The sequence below is a fragment of the Pseudopipra pipra genome, chromosome 5 (assembly GCF_036250125.1).
Source record: "Pseudopipra pipra isolate bDixPip1 chromosome 5, bDixPip1.hap1, whole genome shotgun sequence".
Classification (NCBI taxonomy): Eukaryota; Metazoa; Chordata; class Aves; order Passeriformes; family Pipridae; genus Pseudopipra; species Pseudopipra pipra.
The window spans coordinates 20,688,814-20,715,671 of record NC_087553.1 but is presented as its reverse complement, the minus strand read 5'-3'; the positions used below and the strand labels follow the sequence as shown (position 1 = coordinate 20,715,671).

The window sequence follows — 26,858 nt, the reverse complement described above, 5'->3', positions numbered from 1 at the left end:
CATGGTTGTTCTGTGAAGAATATATACCAATATTTACATATTTAAAACAGACTGTGGAAGTGATCTGATTTTTAAGCTTCTGAAGCTATTGGTAACTACTGCATCAGCCAACAGGAGGAATCTCTCAAACAGAGCAAGGACAAAAAAGTAAAACAATATCTCTTAAACATAAAGACTAATTGCCCCATCAAAAAAATGACAAAAAATAAAATTCTTGCATCTCATTATATATAAGCACTGTTTTTTCTGAAAATCAAACAAAACCCCTTCCATAATAGTTTACGAAGCCCAAATTTTCACAGAAAAGCACTATCCATATCTCTAGACAACGATATTCCAAAAATTACCATGCCTTAAATAGAACATTCATATTTGATACATTTAACTACATTACAACAATACAGAATTTTAGGGAATAATTACTTGTTGCTGGTATACAGAACAGCCAACTGATGCACTACGTTCACCACCACTTCGTAACATCGGGTAACAAAGCAAGACAGCTCCTGCAATACAGAAAATAAAATGCATATATATGTATAGAGCTTCCTCATACACAAGTTGCCTCTACATCAAAACCAACAAACATAAACTACTGAACTTGCAGCCCAAGCTCCAACTACATCCCTAATCCGAGTCAGCGGACAGACCTACAGCACGATGGCAAACATCCTACTAAAGGCTCTGAAAAGGAATCTGGGACTAAGCTAAGAAGCTACCAAACACAAGCTTCCAGTACAACTTTGACTATGTATATCAAAGACAGTAAAAAGTGACTTGACAACAGTGCCCAAGTACTTGCAGCAACAATATCCCTGGGAGCAGAGGCTGCGCTTTTTCCCCACTAGATTCAAGAGTCACACTCTGGATGCTGGTGATAGTCAAATTTGAATTAGAAATTACCACAGAAGTCTGTACCTACCATAAGAGTGGTAAGACACATAATATTGCTTTAAAACAAGCAAAGAAACAAAGCCAATGCCTTTGAGAGATTTGCTTGGCTAAAGCAGAACTTGAGCTCAGTTACGTAACACACAGTGAGTAAGAACATGTCAGCTCTGACCACGTAAAGGACTATCTTAATTTCTATAATGGATTTTAACAAGGCATTCCTTGAGCAACAGGAGGAACTAATCTGAGTTTCCCTTAACTGCAATAATACTTGCTCATTAATGCACCTTATAATCCTGTTGGGGAAAAGTCCATGTGTGATGAGCCTGGCCAGTCAGCCAATGGATGGCTCCATAGCAGACAGCCCACACTGGCTAAGCAGACAGCCATCCACTCCTGCCAGAAAACTGGCTAACAGCTGAATTCTGTCTTCCTCTCCGTCAAAAATAGATCTTATTTGGGTTTCTGCCTTCTATTAGTCACCAGTTTTCACAAAACATTACTTCTTATACTTGTATTGCTCTAACAAATGCAGCTGAAATAAGCCAACAGATTCCAGAGGAATGGATTAATAGACAACAGAGATCATGTTTCCTGGGGGGGGGAAGCACCACCTGCCATTTTAAAATTTCCAGGAAATGGTCCAATTTAACAGCACATGCATATTAGCAACTACATAACACAGACAAGATTATAATTTTAGAGTTCTTCAAATATACTGTCTTCTGCATAATCAAGAGTACCTAAGCAGTGTTTTCAGAGCATTATTTTGACAATATTTAAAAAAAAATGTTTTGACATCGCAAATTTGAGGCTATTGCATATAGCTAATCAAGGAATCCCAAACTCAGAAGAGCCAATAAACCAATAGGTGGACATTAGCTCTATGAAAGCAACTTTTTGCCTCTTTTGTAAACTTCATATTTTCACATCATCCTTGGGGATATGCTTACAACATTGACCAGAACAGCATTTCCTAGTCTATGGACATGGACTACTCCAAGTGGGTTTAGGAGAACACAATAGGTGAAAAAGAACAAAGTCCACAAGGAAAACATTTCCCTCATAGCTTTACCCTAAGCAATACACATCTGTTGCATGTCTGATTGCAATGTCTACGTCTACCTCATATTGGCCTTATTAGCCACCAGCGTGCTTGTAACAAACGTGGATAGAGCCTTTCCCAAACCTTCGTTCGTGAAGCCCAGCCATGATGATGATGATGATGATGATGATGATGATGACATATCTGTTAGCACAGTAAACCCTCCCTTGGGGGTAACATCTTGCATTTCCCTTTCTTCCAAAGTTTCTCAAGGTTCCTAACCCATCGTAGCATATATACAAAGCGGGCTTACAAGCAATACTCCTGTATTTCTGTGAAGTGTTTACCCTTTAAATACACACATCAGCATATACCTCATAAATTAACAAACTTGTTCTACGGAGTGGGCTTGCAACATGCACAGATATCCAGATCCTGCTTTCAACTTCCACCTGGACTCAGGAAAAGCACAAATGCACAGTAGCACCATCTCAGAATCACTAAAAGGTCTCAAACATTTGACAGGAGGAAATAGAGGATGAAGGATGAAACCTACACATTTGATAGGACAAAGTTTGGAAAACAGGAAAAAAAATCTAAGAGATCCTAATGCACTTGGGCATGGTAAAAGAGGTTGAGAAACAACTTCCTATAGCATTCAACCTGTTATGACTCAGTTAATAACTACTGCTATGCAACTATACAGCAAGAAGAGGAATTTTAACCTTTGTTAAACTAGAATTTGTTTAAACATTCTAGAAGCTTCTTGTATATTCTCTACTTGAACACAGATATCTCATTACAAGCAATATTGCATAAAAATAGAAACATTTTTGGGAACAGGACAGTCATTTAAGCTATATCAAGGACAAAAAACTCCACAGTAGACTGAAACCCAAGAGCACAGGAAATCCTCAGAAGAAAAACAGATCCTGTTTTCATGCAAAGGACTCTGAACTACCAAACTGTATAAGAAATGAGTGTTATTCCACAAAAGTTTGAATGACTCACAAGCAATTTTTTCCCAGGTACATGTTTTAATTTTGCTTTCTTCTATCAGCTAAAAAAACATGCATAGAAAAATTAATCCATTTCCAGTGTTCAATGAAAAGCAAAACTTATAATCAAAACCATAAAAATAGCTAGCTTTAACTTTACTGTTAAATGAAAACAACCTCAATTTATCTTCTCATACTGAAATTTTCTTAAGTAAATTCTAATTTCTTTGAGCAATTACACGAAGTGTAATTTCTTCTCTTATTAGACTTCCAAAGACCCAAATCTTCGTTCGCGAAGTCTTGCCATGAGACTTCCAAAGACAAGTATAAAAAGACCTCAAAACAATGTGTGATATATCAGCCAGTTGTGACAGGTCTGCAGGCAAAACATAGTAATACATCAAATGACTGCAATGCCTTTCAGCAAGATGCAGACAGGATAAGGCATACTGTTAAATCCACTTTGCAAGTAAAATTAACATTATAATTGCTGTCAAAAAATCAAAATATATGCTACCTGCAAGAAAGAAACAAATCTTCCCATCTGTATTTGGCAATCTCCCTCCACCATGCTGGAATCTGTGGCTAAAAAGAGAAACATTTGTCAACACTTCCAAAAGCCTGTGTTACACCTGTTAAATTAACATTGAAGCTTGCCCTCCAAGCCATTTGTTTGTCATACAAGTGGAGTGCACTATTGTAAGCTTATTGATGGAGCCTCAAAAACTCTTAGTTTTGCTTCCCTAAGCTGGACTTATTTTTGAAGTTTCTTTCTCAATAAAAATTGCATTATTTACAAATTAGATACAAAGCAGGAAAAAGTGTCTCCGTCACCAGAAATAAAATAAAGAGTACGAAACATAATTCTTCAAAGGCATATGTATTATGTAACTTCATATAAAAGTTTCCATTTTCAAAAAGTTTGTACGACAGCATTAGGTATTTATACTGCAAGGAACATCCAGATATTATTTACTGAAAGAATATACTACATGACTAACCAGAAGGAAAATCTTTCCTCAAGAAATTGATTTTCTTTTCCCTACATATCGTCTTGCACAAAAGAACTGGCTCATCACCACAGCTTCACAGCATTATCTGTATGACACAGAACACTAACAGAATACTATGAAATACAATAATTATATCACCAATACCAAACTGTTTCAGTCATCTGGAGCAGTTTTAACACCAACTGACAAAATACTGGGTTTTTTTACTGTGATTACAGATTGATGCTCTAGACTCAATTTTTCTATTGGCCACTCTGAGCAAAAAAGGCTTACAATTGCAAGTTTATTGCCTAAGAAATGCAGGTCTTATTGCATCGTAAAATATGTTCTTTCAGAGCACTCAGAGATTAAAGCAGTCTCCATACTTCTCTAATATGGAGCTCTGGGACAAGATATTAAATATTGTTTCCCCTTTACACATTTAATGTCATCTTTACTCTGTTTAGTGTATGTCCCAAAAAAACCTATACAACTATTTAATAAAGTTCCTAGACTATCCCTAGCCACTGCAAAGATAAGATGGGGGAAAAAAATGTTTCTTTACACAGCTGGAAAAAGCCAGCACAGTATTTGTTTAAATTTCAACTACCCTTGAGCCAGTAATTTTGCCACTTGTTTAAAGTAAGCAAGCTTGCTGTTATCAAAGCAAATGCTACAAGTAGGCATATGGAAGTGCAGAACATAAATATCTGCATTCCTGCCTAACCCACAGAAGGCTCACCTCTCCATTCCTGCCATTCCCAAGTACTCTCTGCTCAACACCCACCAGGAACAAACTGCTACTGTAACATACTAATCTGCTACAGTCTGACTTTTTCATGCTACAAACATGGAGAAGTTTTAAGGGATCTCCTAGTATCATTTTGGCAGCAATGACTTTAAAATATTTAAACCCATGTCTAATAAGACATGAGAATCTGCAAAGAAAAAAAAACAACAAAAACACCAAAAAAACTACCCATAACAAACACCCACATTTCTTCACGTTCCTTAACTGCAACAGTCATCTTATATAGCACTTAAAAGAATGATAAACAGTCCCTAGCTCAAAGATTTCACATTGCCTGGTATTTCTGTTACAGTCAAGGCTCTTGAAAAGCTTTGGAAATGCCCTTCTACAATACTACTGTATTACTTTTCTCTCAAATTACTGAAATAGAAAATAAAGTTGGGCGATAGGTCTCTAAATCAACTCACTGATATATTCAGTCCTCAGGATCCAGATCTGTGCTTATTCCCGCACTAGCATCTTTTAAGGTGGAAGCTTAAGACCAGTCACTCACAGGAGTTACCAGTTTAAGTCCAAGACAAAAAGCAGCTTTCACCTAAAGCAGGGTCTCGTGATTTGTCAATCGAAGTGACTTACAATCACTTGTGCCTGTGCTACATCATGGTCTAAACAGTAGTGTGAGTACTATTACCTGCACTTCAAAGGGCAGGTGACATTAACACACTCCAACTTCACTTGGAATAACTGATTGCTTACTAAAGGAGGCAGGACTTTGGCCAAGTTATTTATTAATGGTTTCACTGTTTTATTATGGTCAAATTACAGATTTATTGTTTTGCTATAAACAATATAAAATCTAGTCACAGTAGGAAATAAGTCGGTTTACAACACGTTTACATGTGAAATATGTGTTTTCAATGTCATACTTGGAAAAATAACTGCTGTTGTAGTTAAGCTGTAGGTTAGATATTTAATACACCATCAACAGCCCATACTCTCTACTTCTCATTTAAACAAGGCTGCAACAAAACTTCCTGTTAATGTAACAATACTTACTGCAGGTAAGAGGGCTTTAGGATAAACCTGATTATTATCTTAAGCTCACTCAAGACAGTCACAAGACACTAACACACATCCCTATAACCTCAAAGTTTGTTATTTGGTGTGCATCAGTTAAAGACACAGAAATCACGTATCCATATTATAAAATTACAGTTATTGTAGCATTTAATATAACCAGAAGCAATAATTCAAAACTACAAACTTTTACAGTAAAGGGAGCTACTCACCTCCTTCTCCATAAAACAAGAGGCCATTATAAAATTTAGTTTCTGCCTAACAACAAAAGCAGAAATTTGTTTTTTAATAAATAGGATATATGTAATCATGCTACAAAACTTATTTAGTCATCAATCTTGTTTCTTTACTGCTAAAGAATAAACCTATACATCAGTTTGCCAATCTGCAAACATTTTCACACATAGTAATAAAAGTTAGCTGAATTTACCTCATATTTTAACTTCTTGATTTCACAACAAAGAGCAGCATACACAGTTATTACTTTGTTTAGAACCTAGACTCAAAGGGGGAAAAAACCACATAGATTACAAACATATTCACATTTAGAGGGCTTGATTTTAGGTAGAATAACATTTTTATCTTATAAGCATAAAGCACTTACCTTGTTTTCTGTCTTTATGAGCTCCAGTAGGGAGGACTGTTCATATGGCAAAAGCTAAAATTAAAATAAAAAAAAAAAATAAATTAAAAAATCACAAACAAAACAAGCAAACAAAACCAACAAATTAACAACTTCAAATAACATTGGTTAAAATACACTTATCCTACTAGCCACGAATTCTCCCCAGTTTAATCTCAAATAGGGTATGCAATAAGAGAGCAATAATTGCACATTACTGGCAACCTGCACTGCAGGAAACCTTTGCTCTTCACATTTACATTGAAATATCTTTCATTCACTCCAGGCAGAAAGGCAAATAACTGGGTACACTATATAGCATTTACAACAATTTACTTACAAAACTTGAAAAGCAAAAGCCTGGTGACTATGAAGTAGGAAAAAAACCAGCTCAGAAAATGTAAAACTTGAATTAGGAATCCTAAATGCCGGAAACAGGAAGCAGAAAATATATCTCTATGCAGGCACTGACATTTTCTACTGAAGTCAGCCATGTGTTGACCGGTTCAAATACATCCAGCACTGTGGTGGCTCTACACATAATTTACTCAAATTATTCAGACAATTGCTTGAGAGTGCATCTTCAGCACAGACAAGTTCCATATGGCAACAGTAGCGCTTTTAAATTTTGTCTGCAAATTCAGTGAAGAGAAAAAAAATAACGCTCCGCAGAGGACAGTGAACTTATGACCAAGAAAACAGCCTCCTCTGGAAGGAGGCAAACACTGTACCAAGGCCTTTAAATCAAAACACGAGCTATAAATATACATCCTGCGGTTTTACAACTATAAGTGAGCTTGTCTGGAACCCCAAATCCCAGATAAAAACACCAATACCCCCAGGGAAGAAGTTTTCTGGAACTAGCCTTCCCAATACATGAAGAATTAGAAATTCATTTAACTTAAACCAGTATCCAAAAGACTAAAAAATAATAATAGGAAGGCATCTTCTCTTGTGATATGAAACAATTTATCAATTATTTGATAATTAAAATAGTACTGGATAGGTTTCTCAAATACTAAAGTCAAGTTTTAAGAGCATAAATGCATCAAGCTTTTACTTCTCAGGTTTTGAAGGAAAGGACAAACTAGGAAAGTAATAGTTGCAATGTATAGTAAATATATGAAGACCTTTAAAGCAATGGGATCAAGACTGAAGTCCCAAACATCTCCAACAGAGTCATCCAAAGCATCTTCAATTCTCTTCAGCTGAGATGTATATTCCTCAAGAAATTTTCCATAATTCTTCAACTGCACTTCAGCATGAATTTCTGAAAATTGATAATAATTATACAGTTTTATGAACAACTCAATTAACTGCAATATCAAAAAAATTATTTAAAAGTATTTAATCTGTTGCTATTTAGCTTTAGTCCTGTATTCCCCATTTTGCCGCAGCAGTTTTCCTTAATAGGACTGCATCTTTAATACAAAGTTCATGTTTAAAAACAATCCTACAACTTAGTGTCAGTTTAAAAGAAATTCAAACACTACTTAGAGAATATCAAACATCTAAGCAGTTTGCAGAAAATTATATAAAGGGACATATATTGCCAAACTAAGACCTTAACAATCACACAAGATTCTGAGCAAAGACATGACTGTAGAAATTGTAACGCAGCGGGTGAGTTTAACCATCAGCTGAACCAGTACGCAGGTCATTATATCAGTACTTTGAGGCAACTGGTCTAATCATTTCGGCCTGAGTAGCAGTTGAATTACTAGCAATCCTCTTTCCACTCTCTCCCTGCTACCTCTCAGTAAGTTATTTGGGCATTACATGGGAAGCTTATGGCTTTTAATCGTTCCCTCCACTTGCAAATTCACTTTCCCCAAGCAGAATTTTTCTTCTGCAGGACACTGAAACGCACGGCTGTCCTGTTAGCGTCAGGGCCCAGGAGCTTCAAAGGCTAACATTCAGCTAGTCAAACACCAGGAATGGTGGTATTAATTACCAAAGTAAATCTAAAGGCAATTGGTCCAAAAAAAGTTTAATTCTCTCTATCCTGATCTTTTTTTCTTCTCACATTAAGACGTTCCCCACTTCTCCCCAAATTATATACAAGTACTGATTTAGCTGCATAATCTGAAGTGCAGAGTGAATGATTAGAGTTCAAGGCTTCTAAACTCAGTAAGGAAGTTCAATCCTTTCGTGAAGACTAAAGTGTCTTCCCCATAATTAGATACCAAATCTAAAAGCTTGTGATCTTCTGCTATTCGTTGGAAATAGGATTATCTAAAAAAGTTAGAGAATGCAGGTCAGCTGAACAACCAAACTTTTCTCAAACAAGCATATAACTTTCATGCAGCTTTAATATGTGCCCTTTTCACATTTCAGCAAGTACACTGGTCTAGAAAGTTAAAAACAATATATTCTTTTATTCTGCACGTTCAACCTCTTGCTCATCTTCATTGCAAATAACTGAGCCAAATAGTAGGTTTTTTTGCTGGGAAAGCACTGCTGAATCCATTTTCACTTAAACACGAAAACATCTAACTGAGACACTGCACCAGGCAGAAGGGGAGGACTGCACTAATTCTAAGATACTACTTTGAAAGCAGCAGCAATGCCAATTGTAAAGACACAAAGACTGCAAAGCCTATCCAGCCTAGACAGTGCACAGGCATTGTCAAAACAGGAGACAAAATCTCATGTAAACAGATAAGAAACAAGTGAGCAAAACGCTCTCCATCAGCAGTATGCATTCCAGGCACTGATGCAGAGCCCTTGAGTTGTATCAGCAATTATTCTATTCCATCCAATTCATCTCATCTTTCAGGTTCCTTCCAGTGCATCTTCTGGAAGCTCTGCTGCAGAAAACCAGTAAAACACCAACAGATGCACAGCCCTGCTGAATGGCATTTAACCAGCACCATGCCAGCTTCAGTCTTTTACTGCTAGAAAATGTGGATCATGGAGACATTATTATAGAGATATGCTGTGATATTCCCACAATCACAACTCCTCCCTTCACACAAAAGACAAACGAAGAGCAGACAAACTGACAGTCATTGGAGCTTTATAGGAAGAACAGAACAAGCTTCCAAGTCATAAACTGGAAACTGGCAGCACTGTTCAAATCAATTCCCTACAAAACATGCATTTCTCAAACAAAACCTCACAACAGCGCTTTGCTAGAGACCCACAGATTGTCACCTTTCCAGCAGCCAACTGATGGACTTGTACAACACTACAGCTCAAATAGTATTAAATATTTACAAATACTTAATTATTGATAGCCATCAATTTGCCACTTTGTACTGATCATCTCATAAAGTAAGAGACAGGTGTGAATAATTTCTCACTACCTTAGAAAGATAAGAGAGTGAAAGCTCTTAGCTAGTTAGAGATAGGCAGAGTTGAACTGATAAAAAATTACTTGGAGACGAAGGAAGCTTTTTAAGATGCAGAAGGATTTTCCTAAATAAACTGGCTCACACGGATGAACAAAAAGAAATCATAGAAAGCAGATATCATATTTTTCTTCAGAGCAGCATACATACTTCATAAGGTATAATCTGCTTACAAAAAAGTTTGATTTAGTTTCTCCTCATGTGACAAAACAAAAGCATTATAGTTGGGACAACGCAAGATATCAACTCAGCAGCACAGATCCCCCAACTTAGTCATAACTTCTTCCATACAATCAGTAATGTCAATGTTCAATGAACGTATTTTCACAGCAGGATTTGCAAGTGCCACATCCGTACATATCTAGGATAAAGATGCAACAAACCAGACTTACTTAGTATCTTGTGTCCTCAGTTGAGAACGCTGTAATCGCTAAAGGTTAGTGATACAATGTGAAAGTAGACAATAAGTACAAAAAAATACTTCTCAAGTCACAGGATTTTTCTTTGGTTTTTCTCTAGGAGAACGCTGTATGCTGCTCTTGATAGAAGATCAGTCTGTTCACCCTCAAGATGATGGTAATGGAGCATATTATGTCATCTAAATTTCTTGTAGCTGCACATAATGTCATGGTCAAACTAGTGGAGATCTGGCATTTTGAGTAAAAACTGCATTTTCCTTTTCACAACTAGGGAACTGGTAAAAAGCTCTGCTCAAGGCAGCTTCAGTTTCCACCGAAATCCAGACTAAATGAATATGGCATAAACAGTATCATCCCTTGGGATGACATTATAAGTGAAACAGTTTGGCCATGAGTGGCATATTTTCACAGCAACACCTGGTATAATTAATTTGGCACAGTTCACTTTACAGTGTGTATTACAGTGTGACAACCATATACGTTCCCTGTTTAGAAAGTAGGTCACCTCCACAGGCTGAGTAAAATGTGGATTTTGACAGGCACACGAACTCACTGTCAAAGACTTCATGATCATAAGGTCTTTTTATTTAACTACATTTTAAAGGTTAAACTGCAAGTGACCACCTGACGCCCTGCCAGAAAGCCTTTACCAACGAAAGCTGCACACAACTAACTGCGTGCAACATCTCTTGATGTGAGTTCTCTACATAACCAAGGAAGCAACTGCACAAATTTGTGAGCTACGAGAAATGATCGGGAAGGAAAGAAACACCATCCTGACGACAAGCATCTGTTCGTCCTGCCCGGTTCGCGCAAGACAAGAGTCACACAAGCAGCCTGGCTCTCCCGGCCATACGCAGGGCACTGGAGGCGACTCCTCAGAGGGAGTAAAGGATGAAGGTCTGGAAAAGCCACGACCTCCCACCCCAAAAAAACCCGAAAACTACGGAGAGGCTGGTGGGAAGAAAAGGTCACGGCGCCCGCCCACCCCCGCAGGCCTGGCCGGGTGCAGATCGGCGCCGGGATGAGCCGGGGGCAGGGGCACAGGGCAGGGTCCGCGGGGGAAGCCGTGCAGGGCGACCTCGCTCAGCTCCCGTGACGCCTTCTTATTCCCTCCCTTCCTCCTCCCTCCCGTTCTTCGCGAGGTGCAGCGGGGGGGTCCGGGAGGGGAGCAGGGTCTGCTCAGCCCGCGCCTCCCCCCGCCCCGAGGCGGTTCCCGCCGCAGCCCCGCCAGCCCGGCCCCGCCCGGCCCGCCCTGCGGGCGCTCACTCTGCGAGCCGTCGTCGAGGCGGTCGAACTCCCAGTCCGGGGAGAGGGTCTCCAGCGCCATCGCCCACCCCCGGCGGCGGCCGCCCGGCCGCCCCTGACTCAGGCGCACGGGACTTCCTGCCCCGCGCCCGCGCCGCACGCCGGGAAATGGAGGCGGAGGGGGAGCCTGGGCTCCGGGGAGGGAGGGGGCGGGACAGCGGTGGCGCCGCTCCGTCGCCCCTCCCTCCGCCCGAGGGTCGGTGCCGCCGGGAGCTGGCCCGCGGCGCTGATCGGCGGTCTCAGGGCTGAGGGAGAGCGCGGGACGGGCAGCGCTGTGCCCCGGCCCCTGCGGCGGGGCAGGAGAGTCCGCTCCCTCCCCTCCTTCCTCCGAGCCCCCTGCAGCTGTGAGCTGGTCGTTCTGGGCCGGCCTCTGAGGTACCGGGACTTTGGGAGATTTCCCGCTTTTTCCCCTGAGGTTCGAGACCCCAGCCCAGCCTCTCCCACAGCGGCTCCCCGCTCCGCCACGCCGCTGGCAGGAGGGAAAGCTCTGCCGGATAGCGGCGAATGCGTGACACACACACACACGACCCCCGCTTCCCCTTCTGATGCTGGAGGAAGGAAGCGATGGGAGGAACTGTCCCAGTCCGGGGGAGGGTCTGGACCTCAGAGACAGCTGTGCGGGGTGAGGGCGCCATGGTACCCTCTAAGCACCCGCTTGCGTTTGTGGTCACACGGAGCCATGAGGTCAAGCACTCTCTTTTTCCTTTTGATTTTCTTTTTTTTTTTCCCCCCAGGGCACCGGTGGGTGTAATATCGGAGAATAAAAACAGAAGTACTTTGGATAGGAAGAGAAGTAGCCGTTGAGGGCCATTAACAGTGACCACAGCAATTTCATTAGCTCAGCAGAATCTGTAGCATCAGCAGAAAAGGAAATGGCTTCAAAAGCAGTATCACCAGGAGCATCAGCAATGTCAGTGGGGAAAGAGCAACAAAAATAGCAACTCCAATGAGAGATGTATCAGTAAGTGATGAGAGATGTATCAGTAAGTGCATGATCATCCATAAAAGCTACCTCGGTAATACAGCAGGTCTGAAAATAGCACCTCTGATTAAAAGGAATCCATCCTTTGGAGTCTATTGATTTCAAAAGTTTCTAGGGATGAAAGATCTGGTTGGCAGGTTTATTGTTGATGAGTTTTTTCCTTTTTAAAGTGCATTCTATGAGACCAACCCGGGTCTGGGAAAGAAGAGATCAAATTTAACTTTGTGTGAAATGACATAAAGAATGTTGATATAAACAACGTTTGGAATAGGTTTTTTTTAAAACCTTTATTTTTTTCAAGAAGAGAACTGTGTCTTGGGAAATGTTACCAAATAATCATAATGTAAATATGTCAATATGTCTCCTCCACCCATTGGCTTCTGTGCAAACTTGGGATGTTCACACAGGGGTTTAACAGAACTAGAAGTTTAATTGTGCAGAATGTTGACAGCTGGCAGTGAACACGAGTGTCTCTAAGGACATGATAAGTATCACAGAAAATGAAAACAATTTATGCTGGACTTTAAGGATTGGGTTCTATCTACAACCATGGAGATGCAGCTTTAATTGAACTCTCTGTAGCTGCTATACATTTATTCAAAGCCAATTTTAAAAAACAAGACAGAAGAGTTTTCTCTACAAACAATATATGCTTTCTTTGAAACAAATACTGTTTCTTTCAGCTGTGGACGACTGCACATAAACAGTCTTTCAGACTGCTTAAAAAGTATCATCAGGCCTTTTGTTCTCTCAGAAAAGGGTGTCCTTGAGTTCTGCAGGATGGTACAAGAGCGAAACTTGTAGAACTGGCAATTGGTAGGGCCCTGCCTTCCTCACATCTGAAATGGAATTTGTTAAGAGTAAAATACTGTGGGGTTGGTTATTGCAAGGCTGTGAGATCACCAAAACTGCATCCAGGGTAATCCAACTGGTTAGTCTATGCAATGGCCACACCAAAGAGAGCACTGTGACCCCCACAATGTAAATGATGTGACCCTTATTTTAAAAAGAGAAAAAGAAAATTATTTTAAAAGAAAATGTATTGAAATACTACACTTTTTAAAAAGGAGCAGGAGGCTCTATAATTGAAAAAAAAAAATCACAATTGTACTCAAGTAAGTACACCAGTTAAATTTTATACTGCCATTCATGATCCATTTATTTAAATGACTGATAATTGGGTTTTCCTTTGGCTCCCTAGGTGGCAGTGTTTTGTTGCTTACACTGAAATTATTTAGGTCAATTCTAGATGCTGCTAGAATTTCTATTTTTTCTGAAAATCTGATTTAGATTTTATCTTGAAGACTTTTACTGACAGTAAGACTGACTCAGGTTTGATTTGTAAGTTTGCCATGCTGTCTTATTAGTGAATGGCTTTATGCTGTTCAGTAACATGAAATCATTGACATTTTGTAAGCATAATTTCTGAAAGTTGGGTGACACTTACAGCTTCCATTTGTACCAGGAAACTTTTATGTGGTACAAGCTCATAGGAATTGCTAAGGTTGCTCAAATATGTGTTAGAATGAGTCTTTAGACTTTGTTTAATACAGGAATTTTTGGTAAGCTGACTATTACTGAACACGGGTATGCTTGATAAAACAATCATTTCTTTTGGTCAGGTCAAAATGACCGTGAAATGAAATTTCATAATGGACTTTCACAGGAACTGAGTGAAATGTGAACATAAATATGTTCCAGCTGAAATTACTTGTTACACATCAGAACTAGAAAGGATAGGTGAGAGAATAAACTCCAAAATGTAGCGGAATTAATATGGTACTGTGACTGTTTTATTTATGGAGTGAAGTGGCTAGGTGTCTATGGATTCATAAATCAACAGGGGCTTGATTTCATGAGGTATTAAAAATCCTTTTTTCCCTTTGAAATTATCTCAATTGGAAATATCACTCTACATTGGAGAAGAGAGTTGCCTGGTATATTTTTAAACAGTATTCTTCTGATACTTGAAAGCTATTGAAAACTTAAACAGAGCATCCAAACAGAAAGCATTTTATTAAAAAAAAAAAAAATAAAAAGCACCCAGAGCAGAAATTGCTCCTCTTGTAAACAGTCAAAGCTCCACCAAGATTCGTAGAATTAGTAATTACTAGAATTGTAATTACTTGCAGGAGAAAGAATTTGGCTTGCTGGTTCTCCAGGAAACCAACTATTCTATATGTTCCATGTCTGTGGAATGTTTGATGTTCAGCTCTGAATATTTTAAATAAAATAAAGTTCTTGCTCAAAGTTTTTGTGGCAGAATTCCCAGAAAGGATTTACCATCTGAGAGCTGCTCTTTGCAACTCTATTCCACAAAGATAACAGTAGCTTTTGCAGACATAGTTTCTATTCTATTGTGTGGAGTTTGAGAGACTTCCATTTATGCATATGAGCAAGGCATCTGCACATGATAATTCTTTCTGCTGGTTTAAATTGGTAAAATAATTCCCTTTCCTCATCAAATATATGCCTCCTTTTGGTTACTCTGGAAAAATGAAATGTCAAACATAAGGTTTTAAATGGTTGTCTAGTTCAGATCTCTGGAAAAAAAACCCAAAACAAAACGCCAAACAAGTTTTAAATACAAATGTTGCAAAGATAAAACACCAAGTAACTTTCCCTTGAAATCTTGCTTCAGCAAGTGGAAAAACATGAAATGTTTCTATTGTTTTAAAATTTTAGTCGAAACTTGTCATGCAATTAACATACTTAGGGAACAACCATACAAAGCCTTACTTTATTTTTTTTAATTACTCAGTCTTTAAAACTGGGTGAACTCTAAAGTATTCCTGAGGAATTTGAGTCTGAACTATGACCAAATCTTTAATCGTCATGAAAAGCTCCATCAAGGCTGATTTCCAACAATAAAAAGCCTATGCAGGGCTAATTTATTTGATTACTGAATCCCAGGGCATGATTTTCAAAGGAAAGTAAATCCTGGAAAATTCCAAGCAGTTTCCCAAGCACTTCAGTATGTGCACCTACTCGGTGTCTTGTGGAACAGAGTTTTTCCTAATGCTCCTGCCAAGCCCTGATGATGTATTCAAAGACATAGAGTAGCTTCTGCTTCACAGAAGTCAACAAGGATTTATAATGTTCAGCTGCATTAGGTCTTACATTTGTTCTCTATGTTTCTGCACATACAAACACATTTTGCTTTGTGAGCACACTAATGAACAGGCAGGTTTAGCTCCCGAATAGTTTTTGCCACTTGCTGACATAGATATCTGCAAAATTTGGTAAGAGAAAGGGAAAAAGCCCATGCTGCAAAGCTTACTATGAATAATTGCAGGGTTTTGCCCAAAGCTAAACCTTAGCTTTAAGAACAAGCACCAGAAATGGAAGGAGAAAAAAAAATCAAAATAGAAAACTTAATATATTAAATGGGCTCCAAAGAAAGTTGCATAAATTTAGACACATAACACTAGAGCTAGGATTTTTTTTCCCCAGGTTATCAAGAAACTGATAATTCGTAAGGCACTTTTCTGACTGGGATAAAAAAATCAACAGGGAAGGCTTTGTGTCACTTTTTCCAAACAACATAAAATCCAGAGGAATACATCGTAACTGTTACAATATTTAACACTGATGTTGGAGTTTACTGTGTCACAAGAGACCTATTGCTCATTCTCGGACAGGTCAACCTAATAATTTTCTTAATGCCAAAAAACTTGGAATTTGAATTGACTGTAACTTTTTACATAGATCCTTGAAATTCTAAATAGCCAATTTGTTAAGTGGTTGTTAAAACCCATGTCTATGAATTCATCTCTCTGATGATAAGAAGCTGATGGTATGCAGATACCATCCTTGCCTGTGATTTAGCACATACTTATATCCCCATTTGTCTACCTGCCCCTCTCATTTCTATGAAATCTAAAGTAAAGCCCACATCTTACCTCCCAGCTCTTCTTTATGCCATGATTCTGGTGACAACAGACACATGATTTTCCCCTTTTGTCACCTGACATGTTAGCAATTTGTAAAGTAAATGGAGACATACAGTTGACTCAGTCAGTTTGGAATTGTGCTTGGTGATGAACTAACCTTGGAGCTTTACACGTGCATTGTTGTATTATGTACTTTGTGTGTATAGGGAATAGTGCCATAAGTTATTACAAATTTCTTACCTAGGAAAACCAGGTATTTTGCTGTAAGCCTGTCTGTCAGTGGTTAAATGCCAAGTGTGTCATGTTCTAGTTGGAGAGGATTTTGCATCATGAACCAGGATTTGAAGTTTCATGAACGTCAGCAATGCTTGAATCCAGTTCCAAACCTTCCATTTTAGGACCATTCTGATGCCAGCTCTTACAGCAGAAATCAATTGCGCTCTTTTGTAGGGAATTTGTGCAACTTCCATCAAGTCATAGGAAGACTATACACACTTTCATTCCTTCTGCTGTCGGAGGGAGTGATATCATTTCTTTACTGAGGACTGTCTATGCATCCTATTTGAGCAGATAGTGGGTTTGATCAGTTGCACAACTGTCTTGTGCATGAGCATATTTAGTCCCTGTATTGCTGATTGTTGATTCCACGCAGGACCATCTACACTTATGGGGCTGTCAAGAGCCTTGAATAAAGGGCAGGATATAGTTTTGCTATGACAGGAGTAAAGAAGGAAATGAATGTGAATTATGAGAGTCACAATGCAAACCCTTGTATAACTTCACTCTGGGGGGAAATTGTGTTGTGCCAACCTGACTTAATTTGGGACTGGCACAATTTATCTCTTACAGCAGCTCTCCTTCCTGTGTCCCCTGAACAAGGAGATAACAGCTGTACTGCAGCTGTACTATGTCTTTAAGGTACAGCATTCGAAGTACCCTGAGGAAGAAGGTAGGGGCCTTGGAATTAATCCCTGGGAGTTATTATTACAGTTCTTTTGCAGGAAAGCATCAAAAAAGTCTCAGTGAGAAATGAATGTTTGCATGTGTTAGGCAAGACTTTGTCTACTTTATTTTCTATTGTAGCAAGATTTCTGCAGGTTGTAACTTTGGCTTAAGCATGCCACTGACCTCTCTGACATGGTTCACAGCTTGGCCGTAAGAAAAACTTTTCCATTTTTGCTGTCCTTGTTTTCTTGACAAGAACAGCATGTATTGTAGTTTATTAGACAGGGTTTAAACCTGACCCAGTTTGCAATGATGCTTATACTACTGCCACACTATCTCCATACCTCTGACAAGAAGACTTTGTTGTAGTTTGCAAATTATATTGAAGTTGAAACATTTGTATTAATGGAATTCAGATCCTAGAAAATTTTTTTAAAAAATTATTAAGTAGAGTGAGCTGCTTTAAAAATACTTGGCGATGTTGGTGATATGGATTTCCAGAAAGTCATTAATGGTTTTTAACCACATTACTGGCAATTTTGCAAGGAAATAAGCTGAAAATTAATGTCAGTAATCTACATAATCTTTGACTGCCACAGCAGATTCAACAGAACGTTTCACCAGCCTCCTCAGTAGAGGGAGCAAAGCTGAAAGACAGCTTTGAAGAGGGTCCAGTGGAGGCTACAAAGATGATGAGGGGTTTAGAGCATCTCTCATATATGGAGAGACTGTGGGAGCTGGGCCTGTTTAGTGTAGAGAAGACCAAGAGGGGATCTCATTAATGTATATAAATATCTCAAAGGTGGGTGCCAAGAGGATGGTGTTGGACGCTTTTCAGTGGTGCCAAGTGACAGGACGAGCAATAATGGCCATAAACTATAACACAAGAAGTTTCACCTCAACATGAGGAAGAACTTCTTTACACTGAGGGTGGCAGAGCACTGGAACAAGCTGCCCAGGGAGGTCACGGAGTCTGGAGACATTCAAACCCCACCTGGAAGCGTTCCTGTGTCACCTGCTCCAGGTGACCCTGCCTTGGCAGGGGGGTTGGACTGGATGATCTCGAGGTCCCTTCCAGCCCTAACGATTCTGTGACTCCCGTTCTCGCGAGCCGGGAACCCCTCACACACCCCCCCGGCTCGTCCCTGCCCTCGGGCCCCGCGGCAGCGGCGGGGAGGGCTCAGCCCGCCCCCGGGGGCCGCGCCCCGCGGCGGGGAGCGGGGGCCAGCGGCGCTCGCCTGGATCCCGCCCCTTCCCCCCCGAGGCCGCACAGCCCCCGCGCCGTGCCCCGCGGGGCGCCGAGGGGGCGGCGGGCCCGGCAGGTGCGGGGCTGACCCGCTCCCCCCGCCGCGGGGCGGCCACGGGCCCGGGCGGGGTTGCGCCGCCGCGGCCGCGGATGCAGGGGCTGGCGGGGCGCCAGCGGCACCGGCGCGGGTTGCATCAGACGAGCGGAGCCGGCTCTGTGCTCGCCGGGCGGCCGAGGGAGCCGGGGGCCCGGCGACACTCCGAAGGATGCTGCGGACAGCCCCCCGGCTGCTGCGGACCATCTGCACCACGGCCGCGGTGAGCAGCGCGGGGCGGGCGGCGGGGCACGGGGGTCCCGCCGGGCTGTGCCGTGCCGAGCCCGTTCGCTCCCGGGCTCGGCGTGCCGCGCCGGTCCGGGGGCAACCAGGGGCCGAGAGAGGAGGGGGAAGTGGCGGGAGGGGGCATTTTCCAGGATGTGATGCGTATTGTCTGTGCCGAGGTTTTAGTAAAGCGCGTACAGGCACGAGAAGGTCGAGAGGGATCGGGAAAAGGCTTGGTGTGGGTGCAGAAGCTGCCTCTTGCCCGGCGGTTCTGCAGGCGGGATCGCAGCCATCATCTGGGCACTGCATTTTACAGAGATCATTGAATCATAGAATCATAGAATCGGCTGGGTTGGAAGGGACCTCCGATATCATCAAGTCCAACCCTCGATCCACTACCGCTGTGGTTCCTAGACCATCGCACTAAGTGCCATATCCAGTCTTATCTAAAAACCTCCAGGGACAGAGAATCCGCCACCTCCCTGGGCAGCCCATTCCAATGAATCCACCACCTCCCTGGGCAGCCCATTCCAATGCCTGGTTACCCCCTCTGTAAAGAACTTTTTCCTAATGTCCAACGTAAACCTCCCCTGGCACAGCTTAAGACCATGCCCTCTTGTCTTGCTGATAGTTGCCTGGGAGAAGAGACCAACCCCCACCTGGCTACAACCTCCTTTCAGGTAGTTGTAGAGAGTGAGGAGGTCTCCCCCAAGCCTCCTCTTCTCCAGGCTGAACAGCCCCAGCTCCCTCAGGCTCTTCTCATAGGACTTGTGCTCAAGTCCCTTCACCAGCCTTGTTGCTCTTCTCTGGACCTGCTCCAGCACCTCAATACCCTTCCTGAACTGAAGGGCAAAGAACTGGACACAGTACTCCAGGTGTGGCCTCACCAGCGCCAAGTACAGGGGAAGAATCACTTCCCTGTTGGCCACGTTGTTCCTGATGCAGGCCAGGATGCCATTGGCCGCCTTGGCCACCTGGGCACACTACTGGCTCATGTTCAGCTTCCTGACAATCCAAACTCCCAGGTCCCTCTCTGCCTGGCTGCTCTCCAGCCACTCTGTGCCCAGCCTGTAGCGCTGCATGGGGTGGTTGTGACTAAAGTGCAGGACTCGGCCCTTGGCCTTGTCGAACTTCATCCCATTGGAATCAGCCCAGATCTCCAGCCTATCCAGGTCCCTCTGCAGAGCCCTCCTGCCTTCCACCTGATCGACACTCCCTTCCAACTTGGTGTCATCTGCAAATTTGCCGATGGTGGACTCAATCCCCTCATCTAAATCATCAATAAAGATATTAAATAGAACTGGGCCCAACACTGATCCCTGGGGGACACCACTAGTTACTGGCCACCAACTGGACGCAGCACTGTTCACCACCACTCTCTGGGCCCAGCCCTCCAGCCAGTTCCTAACCCAGCAGAGAGTGCTCCTGTCCAAGCCGTGGGCTGCCAGCTTTTCCAGGAGTGTGCTGGGGGGGATGGTGTCAAAGGCTTTGCTGAAGTCCAGGTAGACAATATCCACAGCCTTCCCCTCATCCACCAGCTGGGTCACCTGATCGTAAAAGGAGATCAGGTTGGTCAGACAGGACCTAAACCCATGCTGGTTGGGTCTGATCCCTTGTCCATCCTGTAGGTGCTGTGTGATTGCACTTAGGATGATCTGCTCCATAACCTTGCCAGACACTGAACTCAGGCTGACGGGCCTGTAGTTTTCCGGGTCCTCCTTCTGGCCCTTTTTGTGGATGGGCGTGACATTCGCCAATTTCCAGTCATCTGGGACCTCCCCAGTGAGCCAGGACTGTTGGTAGATGATGGAGAGCTGCTTGGCGAGCTCTTCCGCCAGCTCCCTCATCACCCTAGGATGGATCCCATCTGTTCCCATAGACTTGTGGGGATCCAAGTGTCTCAGCAGGTCACTAACTGTTTCCTTCTGGATTACAGGGGGGCTATTCAGATTCTTATCTCTTTCTAGAAGCTCCAGAAGCCAGCTGTCTTACTCCCCATTTGCCTACTCCTGTTCGCAGCACTCCCAGCAGCTGTTTAAATCCCTCGTATCAGGGCTGGGTGCCTCCCCCTAGTCAGCTGATTGGCCTCACCTGAGACCTCCAGCAAAACCTGGAAGCTGCAGGGAACAGGCATCTGTGGTGCTGTGATAATGCCTGGTAATCGTGTGTCAAGAGCCATGTGAGTGTAGCTGTTCGCTGCCTCCCTCATGCTGAGATTTGCCCTATGAGAAGCTGAAGACTGCCTTTGCAGTTAGGAAGGACCATGCACGTTCTTGGTGCCAGAGGGAAACCCCCTGCTTTGGCCTAGGAAGAGTGTCTCGTTTGTGACCTTCTCACCACTGGTTCCTTGCTCTGGGATGGTGGATTGCTCAGGGTTGAAGTTGGTGGCCTAAATTCCTCTGCACCCCACGGTTTAGTTTTTTACAGCTCTGCACTTTTGTTTCAAGTCATTCTTTATGTCCTGTTAAATATATAGACTGCAGAACTCCTGCAAGTAACCGCTCCCTGAAAGCCTTGCCCAATCCAAATTGTCCAGAGGTATAGGTTTTGTGAGTTGAAAGAGGTGGGGAGAAGATTTTTTTTCCTTCCTAGAGGCTGTTGTTTCGTGTTTCACTGCTCAGTTTAGCGTGAGGACAGCAATCCTCCTAAGGTATCTACATGGAAGGTGTTAGAATAAGGAGATTTTAACTCAGCCTTTTTGGAAATGCAATCAGCAGTGCCAAAAAAATGAGAATGAATGAGTGAATGGTGGGAACACATTGCCCGTGGATGTGTATGTAGATGGAGGCGGGGCTCTACTATAGGTTTCTATTTGGAGGCACTGGAATTTTAGCACAAGTAGGGGGATCTCAGTAGAAATAAAGCTGCAGTACTGGTTTTCAAAGGAAGTATAATTCTATGTTACTTTAAAAAAGATGTAGCATTAAAATATTTATTACCTTCACTAAATTCTTACACAAACTAAGTAAAACATTGTAATCTTTGTAACCAGGGTAGCAGTTACTAAATCTTAGTTTTCGAGGAATGTGATTAGAAACTGGTAACCAATTGAATGTTAGACACACATAAAAAAGAGGCAGTAACAAAAAATTATTTTTATCTGTGAAATAAATATTCTCCTATGGAGAAGTTTTGTAACTTTAGACTCTTCTTAGAGAAGAAAATGTAGCTGTTGGACTTGTCTTCCCTTTTTAGGAACTAAAACTTGACAAGATAGTTATCAACATTTGTCAGGCTGCTTATCTATGCAGTGCTTAATTCTATTTGTTAGTTTTATTATTGATTAAGTGCTTTGGAGGAAAAAAGGAACCAGAATGGAATCAAGCATTAAAATATTGCATATCTTTTAATGAGCCATTGTAAAATAAATTCCAGTATGGAACAGAGGGTATGGACAGAATTTTTAAATATGGGAGTTAAACTTAAGTCTGTGGTTTCATATCGAGGGGGTGAAATAGATGTGGACAACTTTCAAACACATTGAGTGTTTAAGATAAGACTGCTTGTGCAAACAGTTCTCAGGTTTTATGCTTCTGCCCCTATCTTATTTTCTTCATTCAAGTCAGGAGTACTTGAGTCAGGGAAACATAATTACTGTTAATCTGCATTACGGTATAAACAAAATAGAAGGTTAAAGAAGGAATTGAAAGTTCAGACAATGAAAACAACAGAATTACATTAGAGTGAACACCAACTTTGTAAATTCTTTTATTTTGGCAGCACTATCATAATAACTACATTATTCTATGATTAGTCATAAAAGAAAGGCCAGATCTTCCTAAGCCACCTGAATTGCATTGTTTTGTATAACTAGAAATCAGGTAATCTTACAAAAGTGCAGCAAAAGATCCATTCTGATACTACAATGACCATTAACCTTCACATGCATCTGTTCATGCATGCTACACATTTGTAGGCGGTCAGGCTACTGCAGAAGAAATATAATATCATCTCTCAACATCACTGTCAGAAGCAATAAGAAGTTTAATCTTTGTGTATGTTAGTGATAATGACGGAGCATCCATCTAGTACATTATTCAAAATCAAGATTTTTTGGTGTTCTTTAACAAACTTCTTTTCTACAGGTTCTTGATGAATGCTGGCCAAAATGAGCCGTTTTCGAAAGAAAGAAAACACCAAACTCTTTCCTTTTCTGTATAATCTTATAAAACTTTCTGTTTTAGTTGAGTGTTATGTCCACAATAAATTCTTTTAAAATAATTTCCCACTTTTGCAGATCTAACTCATTTTAGGTAAAAATACTTGAGGAGAGTTTCCGAAAGAGGATACAGAGCGGCTATAAGATCTCATGCAGTTGCTCAATTAATCTTTCAAATAAAACAAAAAATGCAGATCTGAACTTATTGTCTGATCACGCAAGTCCTTCCACACAGATTTCTTTTCTTTGTTTTTTACTCGGTAGAAATCCTGTGCATGACTGGCTTGTGGGTTGTCTCCTGCTTTCTACTGATGGCAGACTATGTGTTAATGCACTACCAGTCTAAGCCAGATGTCTCGCAATACTCATTCATTGGAGAGGTAACTCAAGAATCACTGGTCATAGCACAGTTACCAGATCCATCTTACAGTTGAAACCAGCCCCTATTTGAGTTACTTTCTGCAAGTGTGAGACGGCAGAGCGGATTCATTCCCAGGCTAATGTTTTTGTGCACTAAAGTGAAGAAATGGGACTTAACCACTCTGTAATCTTCTCAAACTTACCAGTTTTGGCTTGGGTTTTTTGTTGGTTTTGCTTTTGAGTTTTTTTATGTTTGTTTGTTTGTTTGTTTGTTTGTTAATTCATTTGGGGATTGCATTCTCTGTTTTCTTCTCACAATTTGTTGACTCAATTCCACAACTAAGACAAATTAAACATGTGTAGCCATTCATGATTTGGAACTGGAATTGGTATGACATTCCATGTAATATGAGAATCAGATTTATTCACAGGGAAATGTGAACTGAAAGTTTAGGAGTAGAGGATGCATATGTTATTAAGACTGTGTGAGTAAATGGAGGAAAAGTAACTCCTAAAGTAATGATAAATTTGGACTTAATTAGAAGAAGATTGGCCAAATATCAGAAAAGCAGCAGAGTACAGCAGTGAGGACTTTGAAAATACTTTGAAAAGGAGGTCAGGTAAATTTATAAAAACAGTCCTGTGACATGATTGATTTGATGGCAGAGGACTGGATTTGTTAGCTAGGAAGATCCCTTTCATACTTGTGTTCTTACTGAGAGATGTTGAGAAAAGGACGAAAGTAGAATAGGTAACTCTCATCTGTACTATCTTTAATGTTTCTTCAATATACTGGTTGGTCTACCACTGTAAATTAGCACAGAACAGAAATCAGAGGATTTCACACCATGCCAGACATGTTCAGTGATACAGCAGGCTAATCTTTCTCCAACTTGCCTGCTAATTAAAATACTTGGGAAAATCTGATAGTTTGTTTCAATAATGCAGCAACATTTCTGCTGTAAAAGTGAAGATATCTCTCATAAAGCATTGATAATAAGCATTCCCTGCTTCTGTTGGGCCTTGCTGGATAAGGATTGCAGGGGGAAGTTGGGTTCATGGTAATTCAGAACAAGGTCTTGTCTTTATTAAGAACAAAATAGTGGACTATTTTAGGTATAACTGCCAGCAGTACAGTGTTGCTACCAGTCTCACAGATGTTTTTTACCAGCCAATTATAACAATCTGATATTGCAAGAGCCTGAGTTATGTCCATCTTTGCATCTTACTGCTTGTTTCTACTGCAGTGGCACTAGTGCTGAGTAATGCTGCAATACAGGGACAGTTTTACTGTGTAGTTTGATTCTGAGGGAAAATATTGTCTCTGAAACAGATATTTCCTATTGCTTTATACAAAAAATAAAGAGCACGCTCCAATATTCCTGTAATGGAACCTACCAATTCATAATTCCCTTTTCTAAGGCCAGCTGCACAACTGAAAGGTAACTTGAAAATAGTAAGATACATCCATAACATGTCAGCTGTGAAATGAATTGCAATGAATGGATTTTGGTTTTGAGTAACCTGTTTTTCAGGACATTTCTCTTTGTCATATGATCTGATGGGCAGTGCAGAACATTTGTTATCCAATCAATAACCTGCTTAGTCAAAGTGTCCTCATATCCCAGCACCATAAGAAAGGGAAAAGAGGAAGGAGGAGAAAAAGTACAAGTGCCAACATACAAACAAAACAAATGTCAGTGGTTAAGACATTCATACAGGGCTTTGATTCCTCTGATCATTTGTAAGGAAAAAATGGAAGTTCAGTTGGGAAAGATGAAGTTAATAATAAAGGTAGGGAGAGTGTGGATTTATTTTCTGCCTTTCATTCAGGACTCCTAAAAGGAGGATCTGTATGGTTTGAGTCAAGGAATAGTTTGTACCAGATTTAGCCTTGAGGAGGGTAAGTTTTTTGTTTATTCTCTGTGGACCTTTCTTTTTTAACCAGCTCCACTAGTCCATTTGTTTTTCAAAGGTGGTTTCCAGTTTTCATTTTCCAAAAGCTGACTATAAATGCAAAGAGACAGTTCCACCCTTCTGCCATGCTTGCATGTTCCATTACATGTCTGCTCCCCCACTGGATCTATGTTAGGACTCGTGGCAGTGCAATGAACTAAATCTTTGAATAGATCCAGTTAAGAATAAGCCACGCTTTGTCAGGTCAATACCTCTCTACTTCAGTATCCCAGTTCTTGGGATAAAGAAATACAGAAATACCAGTTCTTGGATAAAGGAGGTATTAGAGGTGAGGGACTGGAGGTAGGGTGGGATAGGAGCAGAACTGCCACCTAAATCTAAAGGGACTCCGAAGGTTAATTAGTAGTTTTCTCAGGATGCAATCACTTGAAAAACGTACCAGTACCTGATATCGTGACACCATCATAGTGTTGTGGTTCTAACTATCTTAAATTAAAAAAAAAAAAAAAAAAAAAAGAAGAAGTGGAGGTGGTTACTTGGACATACTCAGCTTGAAGAAGCTTAAAATCACATGTCCGGTGTACTGGGATCCAAACACAGCAGGCAGTGGAAGTCCAGCAAGAGAGCTCACGTTTAGCAGTATTTCCTTGTAGGAGGATCAAATGGATGATCATTACCTTTAACTTGGCAGGAACCATGCAAGCTTGTCTTCTTTAGCCTATACATGTTAACCACAAATAATACACCACTGTAATTATAGCCATTTAGAGAGCATGTTACAGGCACATACATAATGCCTAGGAAAAGTGTTTTATGTACCCATTTCAAAAAATATATTTTCATTTCTTATCTTATTCTGACTATGAATAAGATAATGGAGCTTCTTATAAGAAGCAGTGGATCTGTCTAATGAAGATTCTAGAAAAGCCATATAAACAAAAGTGACAGTATCAGATGACACTTTCTTGTGAAGTATGGTCTCTCTGAATTGTATGTTGCCTGTCATTAATCTCGAAAAAATTATTACTATTCCTTCAAAGGTGATTAGAGTAGAAAGACCATTCCATTTTAAATAAAAATGAACATTGATAAAGAAAGAGCAAGAGAGAAATGTAAGCAACGACATATTTTCTTTGTATCCTAAAACGTGTTTCATTTTAATTCTTTTTACCAGGCTTATCAACATAAACTAAAGCTAGCCCTTATAGGTCAAAGTATTTTTGGACAAGAAGTTTATAGCAAGCTGAGAAAAGAGGGGCATAAAGTTGTGGGCGTATTCACAGTGCCTGACAAGAATGGACAAGCTGATCCTTTGGGTAAGTGTAACTTTAATCCAGATGTTAAAATTGCAGACATCCTTAACAAACTTGCCTTTTCGTGAGAAGGCAACATCTATATGGAAATGACTTGCATATATTGCCTTTGTTGTACTGAATTCAGCACAAGAACTGTGCTTTAACAAGCACAAGTCCCAGAAACTGTTTAAACTTGTCAGTTTGTCAGTATTTAAAAGTTGTTTCTAACCATACAGGGTTAATGTATTCTAACAAATACATTAAGATATTGGAAAAATAAAATTAA

The 26,858-nt window shown here is 40.9% G+C and overlaps 2 protein-coding genes across 3 annotated transcripts in view; one reads left to right on the top strand and one right to left on the bottom strand.

Annotated features, from left to right (window-relative positions):
* WASHC4 (WASH complex subunit 4) overlaps positions 1-11,553 on the bottom strand; it is a 40,056-nt gene extending 28,503 nt beyond the window's left edge. The window contains exons 1-7 of one of the 2 annotated variants that reach the window (XM_064654855.1): positions 11,418-11,553; positions 7,507-7,646; positions 6,359-6,412; positions 6,185-6,250; positions 5,967-6,012; positions 3,452-3,519; positions 424-506 (exon numbers count right to left, since the gene is read on the bottom strand). In XM_064654855.1, coding sequence (XP_064510925.1) covers positions 424-506; positions 3,452-3,519; positions 5,967-6,012; positions 6,185-6,250; positions 6,359-6,412; positions 7,507-7,646; positions 11,418-11,478 — 518 coding nt within the window. In that variant the 5' untranslated portion in view covers positions 11,479-11,553. Of the gene's footprint in view, positions 1-423; positions 507-3,451; positions 3,520-5,966; positions 6,013-6,184; positions 6,251-6,358; positions 6,413-7,506; positions 7,647-11,417 lie in introns of those variants that run through there. The other variant, XM_064654856.1, reaches the window with a different exon arrangement.
* A 7,104-nt stretch (positions 11,554-18,657) lies between these two features.
* The window catches only part of ALDH1L2 (aldehyde dehydrogenase 1 family member L2), a 36,243-nt gene continuing 28,042 nt past the window's right edge, over positions 18,658-26,858 (top strand). The window contains 3 exon segments of the mRNA XM_064654864.1: positions 18,658-18,721; positions 18,724-18,839; positions 26,452-26,593. Coding sequence (XP_064510934.1) covers positions 18,673-18,721; positions 18,724-18,839; positions 26,452-26,593 — 307 coding nt within the window. The 5' untranslated portion in view covers positions 18,658-18,672.